This window comes from Teleopsis dalmanni, chromosome 1 (assembly GCF_002237135.1).
Source record: "Teleopsis dalmanni isolate 2A chromosome 1, ASM223713v2, whole genome shotgun sequence".
In the NCBI taxonomy this organism is placed as follows: domain Eukaryota; kingdom Metazoa; phylum Arthropoda; class Insecta; order Diptera; family Diopsidae; genus Teleopsis; species Teleopsis dalmanni.
In genome coordinates, this window is record NC_051846.1 from 151,518,591 (window position 1) to 151,527,273 (window position 8,683).

Genomic DNA, 8,683 nt, shown 5'->3' on the forward strand with positions numbered 1-8,683 from the left:
CATGAAAGGATCAGTCAGCATGAAAATAATTTAAAACAAATTAATCCTAATAAACAATCAGCTTTTGTCTCACACTTTATTGACAAAAATAATTAACAAGATTTTGTTTCAGTAAAGGTCGTTAATACTGAACCTTTCTTGTATCGACGCCTTACCATGGAGTCCATGCGTATTATGACTAGATTAACAAATAACTTGTTACGAGATATAGAAAATATTTCTGTTGTCTATTGTGCATTGCTGGAAAAGTCATTTTAAAGAAAAACTAATTGCACAATTTTTGTTGTAATTCTTTAAACAATTGTCAAACAAAACATCTTTTCATATACAAATTTTATCCTAGTAAGTTGTTTTAAAAAAACGTTTCCTCATGATGGTCTTAAACAACTGAAACGTCGAAAATATAGATTAAATAAAAATAACATAAAAAAAATTTTTATAAAAAACCTAACCAAAAAGTCTAACTATTAAGCTTATCACTCATCTATAGCATAGATTCAAAAAACAATCAGCATGTAATCACAAAATGGAAGTTTCAAGCTCCTACATAAAACCAGCACAAACTAGATGCAAATGCCTGAAAGGGTATTAAACACGTCTAATGAATCGAGAAACTTCTGTACGACTCATTAGTTTATTGTGCTATTGAATTGATGGGCATACTATAAACTTTAGAAAAATACTAAAATGTTGAACGAAAGGATATAAGGTTTAGCAACAGTCCTAATTAAAGACTACTAAAATTCTGTATACGTCATACTTAAATGACTCCAAAAGGTAATTATATCATATAAAATAAAAGCTCGTAGTTTATAAAATCCTTTCCTTGCTATTCACACAAATGAAACTTTTCTCCACTTTGTCTTCAAATGTATTATGTAGACCTCTACTATTTACATGTAGAAGTCTACCTTACTTATAATATCTACTTAATCGCAATTTATGAAGATTCCCTCTCAATAAAAATCAAATATTATTATATCTTGAGATATACGGAAGCATATTTTATAAACAACTAACATCAATTGATCAATTTTCTCACAAACCCATGGCAATTGTTCCAACAATTATATCATATTAAATATTTGTATTCTATAAATGTTAAAATTATATGTATTTACGGTCTTCCCCCAAAACATGAAGATTAATTAAATACAGGTTAAGTGTTATAGATAATATGGAAATTTTAAGTACAGAAAATTTTCACTTTTCACTTTTCAATAAAAAAAAATTAATTAAAAAATAACAGCAAATCATTTCTGTAAGAATAAAACAAGTAACTTCATAAATAAACTCTGGATCATTAACATCCATAACATCCATGACCTGGCTTTAAAATTTACCAAATATAATTTAAGGGATTATATATTAAATTACTGTATCAAAATGAAATGTTTTGCTTGTGTGAACAACTATTAATTTAACTTGGATAACTAGATAATATATAATTATATATATTCTTTTAAGAAATATAAGATTTCTAGTAAAATATTTTTCGTCTGACCTTGTATGTGCAGCTACAACACGAAGTTATCACAATAATTATCCTTGAACAGCAGTAAACTTTCTAAAGCATCAACATACTCATCCTCTTCCACTCTATCAACTCCAACATTTTGAAACGATGTAGTTTTGCAGTTTTCATTTGCTAAGCTTCACGATGCAATGTGTCCACTGTATTCCCTAACTCAATGGAACACTCCGTTGTTCCTGGTTATACTATCCTTTCCGCTGGTTAACCTTTTGTTGTTGTTGTTGCATTTGAGACGACATTGCAAATCCTGCTGCTACCCATTTGGCCCGACGATAAACGCGATCTTGGGTGCTGATTTGAATAAACATAGGCGCAACCCGTATGGAATCAGATATAGGTTCATCTAAATTATTTAAAATAAAAAACTTTTGAATTACATTAAATTATCATAACTTACTTGAGTTTTCTAGAAGTACGAGTATATTTTTAGGTATATTCGTCATTCAAATATTCCAAATATTTAGAGACCAAGCCGCTAAATCCATTATAGCAATCAAAAATTATTTAGAATCCTTGCAAATATTCGCACTCCTCCACATATTGCCGTATTTTGTCACAAAAGTCATCACTTCAGTTTTCCATAATTCAACGCCACAAGAATATGTATCAAAAGTTTGGTTGTCTACTGAATGTTTAAAATTGTTCACAACATTTACGGTTCATGGAGGACCGGGTTATGGAGGATAACCCATGAATTGATATCTTCAGCTACACTGTAATTAGTTTCTTCTATATATGCATCTGGATTGTCCACCAAGACTTTTTAATATGAATTTCTGGCTTTTCCCATAACTCCGAATTGTTGTGACACGGCAAATGTTTAAGAGCGTCATTCATATCCACGAACATCTAACGAGGAGTGTAATTAGTTTGACGTTAAAATAAAAAATTATATATAATTAAATATAAATTACTTCAAAAGAAAGTTGACATATACGTACCTAAATAAAAATTTAAATAAAAAAAATCAGCCTATTTGACTTCTTAATTTAATATAGTCAAAATTATTTTATCCAAATTACAAATTATTAATTATTATTCTATTATAAATTTTAATTTCTATTATTTCTATTTCGTAATTTTCTTCCAAAAATTTGGCATCGTGATTTCGTGAAAATGTCGTCGGACGCATGGGCGTCATGAACAAAGGACTCAACATGAAATAACAACTGCATTGAAAGATAATCTGTGATGGCAGGCATCTAGCCAGAGGGGGATCAAAAGGTTGAATTCCTATCCTATTCCCGAAACGAATTGATTAACTATATTTTTATATATGTATAGTCATTATTCATGACAGACTAATAAAAAAATATTTTAAATTACAGTTTTCACTCAATACCTACAACCGTCAGTCTCACTTATTTGAACAAAAATTTTCCAAAAAGTTGAAATCGACGCCTAAATCAATCTAAGAAAATTAGGTTAACTGCTTAAAACCTAATTCCCTGAATTGTTGTGTTGTATTGGATTGGCGCTATTGTAAAAAGAACTAAATGAATTATTATAATTGATGACTACTCCTCTGTGTATTTTATTAAATATTTATGGAATACTCAAGTGTTGTTTTTTTTTAATTATAAGTTGGCTACGAGTATTAGAAGGTAGACTTTTAAAACTTTAATAATATGTATTTTGTTGAATTTTTTTTTACATATAGTATTAATACTATTTCGTTCTTTTGGGAATAGTTTTAACTAAAATATCTTATTATTATTATTGTTATTACAAAACTAAAATAACAATGGATAAAATTTTTATTGGAACTTTTCCTTATACTCGTAACTCGTTTCTAAAATAATTTATAAACCTGAAAATCTCATTCCTAGTCAAATTCTTTAAACTTTGTCAGATCGTCGATCGCCAGTACAGATTCTCCTTAAGGTACACAACAATACCAAATTTAATGAACAAATTGTTAATTATGTCGTCAACAATAAAGCCAAACTAAAATTTAAATATTTTAATATATTTGGGGATAAGCTAGAAATTTTTAATAAGCTGAATAACGAAGATATCTGTTAAACTTACCTAAGGTGCTATTAGCATTTAATTCATGTATTTTCAAACTGTTTCTTAATATCACAAATTGCAAATTCTATAAAAGAGTATATAAAAAGGACAACATAACTTATTTTGTATTCTAAGATCACGTGTTCATATAAATACAGTCAAACTTCCATAACTCGAACTGAAAAGAGTGCAACAGGCTCTTAGAGGGCCAATTATATATAATTCTGCTTCCTTAACTCAAACTTCTATAACTCGAATTTCTCTATAACTGTAATAAAAATATTGTCACGTGTTAAAAGAAATATGGGAAAGTGCATTCTATTTGGCCAATTTTCTATATGGGACGAACAGGACAACTTTTCTTTAATTCTTTGGAATAACATTGATGAAGGCCGTGAAATGATGTAAAAGTAAAGTGAATAAAGTAACTTCCAATGCTAGTCTTAAGCATTATATTATATTGAGCTTGACAATGAAACTTGTACATCAAGCTTTCCTACAGATAACGATATTATTGAGCATTATAGTTCTTCTCATTATAGTGGATACGATTCTAAGCACAACGGAAAGTGATGATGAGGGCTCGGTAGATGAAATTGTTCATCAGCCCTACAAGAATGAAGAAGAAGACTCTTTCAAAAATCTGAATTTTCATTTGCAAACGAATGATACTACAACTGATGATCACTATAAGGCTTGAAATAAATTAAAATCTCTTTTTACTGAAAATAAGAAAAAAAATTATAATCCCAAACCCTAATTTCTGAATATTTGACTTTACTATAACTTTTATACTGTAATTGATTGTAAATAATAAATCTTGAAATATAATTCTAGTTTCTTTCAAAAATAAAAAAAAAAATTAAATAAAAAATAAAAAAAAAATAAAAAAATTCTTTAACTCGAAGTCTCCATAAGTCAAACATTTTTTTTGCAACATGATACTTCGAGTTATGAAAGTCAGCCTATATGTACATAAGTGAATTTAATACTACAGTTAGTTGGCTGAGATATTTCAACTAATCGTAGAAAATAAAATATTAGAAAAAAATAATATATAATTTATGCAGTAACTATTTTCTTTCTCAAATTCTCACCAGAAACTTTGTCTTCAAATATTTGAGAGTTGTCTTTAATCTCCATTTGATCATTCGGTTTCCGAATATTTGACAGGCAACTGCGCATTTTACGTGATGCAAGTCCGCCGTTTTGGTCTTTCGGTTTACGAATATTTTACGCTTAGCGCGTTCACTTCCCGAATGTCTGATAAACGATTTCTAAATTTAGATTATAACAGTCCTTATTTAGTCATTTTGCACTATAAATTTTGTGTAACGAACACGCTCTTCACGTAACGCAAATCGTGCTTTTTCACGAATGTTTGCCGATTTGGGTCCATGAATTTTTGCCAAGCGACCACAATTTTTTTCACTATTAACTATTAAAGATGTAATCACCTTTTTTTAAGCCAACTATTATTTTTTCACTATTAATGATTCATCACTTTTTTAGGGCGACCACTTTTTTTTGAATAATTAATTTCTATATTGCCTCTAACTTTCATTTTCACTGCAATTATTCCGACACACGTCCGAACCAATCAAGATGTACAAATAGAATGAGTTTCGTTCAGCTTCCGTTTATACATTCGTTTCCAATAAGTTCCTTTTATATAATAGTGTTGCCATTAATAACCGATTTTAAAAGCCTCAATCAAATGTTGTCTTTTTCAGATGTGAATATGGAGGCATTCACACCAATTCTTTTCGTTGGTTACAACGTCCAATTCATATCCTAATAGGACGTTTAATTGTTATTTTGATGATATATAACCCAATACAAAGTAATTTTTGGTAAAAACTATTAAAATGAGGTTTAACAATCAAAATATATATTTCAATTAATAAATTTCTTGAATTAACGAAAAAAACTTAAACATTACGATATAAAAAGCTGCAGTATTTTTATTACCAAAACAATATACTAAATATGAGTATTCATTATATCTAGACTACTATATTAATGATATTAGAATTAGAAACATTTCAATAATAAAATATGAACGAAACTATGAACGAAACACGACATAAGATCAAATGTCCATTATATATAGCGTAAAATAATCTGAAATATAAAATTTAATGGAGGTTGACATCTCACCATATCTTCATAGGAGACAATATAACGTATCGTTGAAATGGAATATTCAAGGAATATTTCTGGAATATTCTAATTTCGCACAGCTGAATTTTAGAGCCCATTCAAGTTGGTGAATTCACTTTTCAAGAAGTTGAAAGCGCCAAATACTTGGATGTCCTCATTAATAGCAACAATTACATCAGTGTTTGTATAAAATAAAATAGTTCGTAGGATTTCAATACAATATAAGAATCTATATCTAATTCCAAGATTACAAATAATCAAAATCGTGTAAATATTTAAACTAATTCTCAAAAACTCGTGTTAAACACGAACGAGCACGACTAATAGTATGTTCCCTTTGACTTCATTAAATCACTCATTTAGCATATGACGTCATAAGTCAAATTTTAGTAGTAACTAATACTAGAAAAATGTTTTCAGAATCTTTTAATTATTTATGAATTGCATTATGAAAGGCAATAATAAAATAAATTGTTTCAATATAAAATAATTACACGTTCATATTTTTGATTTAATCATATATTGACTTTTCTTCCATCTTATAGGTTTATGTTTTAAAGAATAGTTTGATTCGTGATCTTCGTGATCTGAAAAATATTTTGATTGATTTGTGGATGACATCGTATATTTTTGTAACACGCATAAAATGTTTTTGTATGGCCGACATAACAAAAAGCAACTCATTAATTTATGTCTAAAATGCTGTTTTAACTTCTACACTGTGTGAAACTAACTTCTCACAGGTTTGCCAGATTAACTGAAATGATGAACCCATTGAAAACAATTATTATCTACGGAATTGACTGCAAGGTTCGGGATAGCATTTTTAAGTCTGTGACAATTGTAACCAACTACTACAATTGCTCCTTGTTGCATTAGTTCCGCATTTCATACATTATTATATGTTATATTCGCCGGCTTAGAGCTTTCCAAAACGCTTGAAAGTATAACATCTATAAGACGAAAATATTTGCTAATTGGATTTCTTTCATAAATATGTTCTTATCAAAGGCGATTGAGTTGAACGAATCAGCTGATTACTAACGTCACAACTAATTCAGACTTTAAATGTTAGGAAACCAAATTAATTTTGATAACATTATGTAGTAAAACATGATTTGGCTATGATTTATTATATTATTGTATTCACTCTGTCTTACAAAGTCATTGCAAAGTACACGATGTGTAAGAATACGAGAACTCCTCTGTTACAGAAATGTAACAGCAAAATGCAACAGCTGTTTTTGCAGCATACCACATCCGCATGAGAAACAACAGATGTCAAAACAGCTGTTTTTTAATGTTTTGTTTTATTGCGATCATGCATCGATTTAGGTATACCAAGATTGGTAGCAATTGCAGAAAACTTTGTGAGTATATTTTGTTGTTGTCCATTGCAAGCTCACACAATCTGTGTGCATTTCTTGCACTTTGCAATGAATTTGCAAAATAGATTGAATACTCCTATAGACTTACATGTTAGTATGAATTTCAATTTTAATAAGCAATCTTCGTAAGTCATTAATATTTTGAAAGACTTGGGGGTTCCGACGATTGCTAAAATAATCACGCTTTAGGTTGAAGCATATAAAAAGGGCTTAAAGTTTAATGCGACATAGAAGCTTAATCACTTCATCAAACAAAAGACCTCGCACGACGGATTAAAATAACCAAACCGTCTGATTTCATCAATTATTTCAAATTAAACATTATATTATAATATTACAGATATAGATTGATATCAACTATTTTAAGTCTTCGTTGTAAAATATTACTAATTAATTGTTTTTTTATTACCCAGTCGCAATTGAATAAAATTGAAAAATAATCTTTTACTAGCAATTGCATAAAAATTGCTAGTAAAAAACAAAACAAAATTTTCTGTTTTATGAATTCTGGAATATATACGTATAATAATTTCACACAGATGAGATCAAATTCTCCACACTCTCCAATAAAGTTGCTGCATCTAGTTCTGAATAATACGATTTTAGTTAAAATTTGTCAAAATACAACAAGCAAAGTTTGAGAAATGAGCGTAAGTGAATAAAAAATATATTATTAAAAAAGTATTGCTAAATAAATACTTTTAGAAAAAAATAATTAAAAAAAAATCGCTTGCAACTGGAGTTGCCCGTAAACCAAACTTTTGCACCGAAATAAAGCAATTAATGGCTGGAATGGGTGTAAAAGAATATAGCACGGAAAGTGTTAACCAGTTGAATGATCTATTAATTAATTTCATAAAAAATTTGACGAAAGCAGCAATTAAAAATGCATCTAAGACGAAATTGGATGCCCCAGCTATCCTGAAGGCTCTTAGCTATGATTCGGCCAAACACGATCAGGCACAATACATAATACAATCTGAAGAACTGATTGGCAAAACACGTCGGGATGTATCTGGAACAAAAATGAGTATGAAAAATCTTAATAAGTTAGTTTAAAAAAACAAGAATCAGACGCAGATAAATTATGTTTCTGTAGTTTTATCGATTAAATAAACTTAATGACTTATTACTGATATTGATTTTCAATACAAATCGACAATAATTGGCTTATGTTAGTGTATAGTCTGGGGTTCTTGTACAGTTAGACTAGTGTGCAGTTTACTTATTGTGTTGTGAAGCATATATTCTGTTTTATGTAGACATATTAAAAAAACTTAAACGCGTTATAACACAATATAATTTACTTTCTTAAAATGATTACATTGCTATATGGATAAACTAAATAACGAAATATTTGACGGATTCAGTCAATCGACTATATTGCAACAGTTAATTGCAAATACAACAGTTATTTTCCTTCGACTGCCAGTGTCTGTGGCGACGACACTGGATACAATTTAACTTTCAAAATACAAATTTCTATTACAATATTTTCATTCTATTAACTTAAGGGTGTTAACTCCTTCAATTTTTATTATAAATCTTCTATTATTTTTATCAATTTTCAGAATCTTCAACTTTA

At 28.9% G+C, this 8,683-nt stretch overlaps 1 protein-coding gene across 1 annotated transcript; it reads left to right on the forward strand.

The window, feature by feature from the left end:
- Positions 1 to 7,626: 7,626 nt before the first annotated feature.
- Positions 7,627 to 8,172, forward strand: LOC119668120. The gene is made up of 2 exons (XM_038077521.1): positions 7,627 to 7,748; positions 7,804 to 8,172. Exons 1-2 carry the CDS (start codon positions 7,743 to 7,745, stop codon positions 8,155 to 8,157), a joined length of 360 nt encoding a protein of 119 aa, XP_037933449.1. The 5' UTR covers positions 7,627 to 7,742; the 3' UTR covers positions 8,158 to 8,172.
- The last annotated feature ends 511 nt before the right edge of the window (positions 8,173 to 8,683 follow it).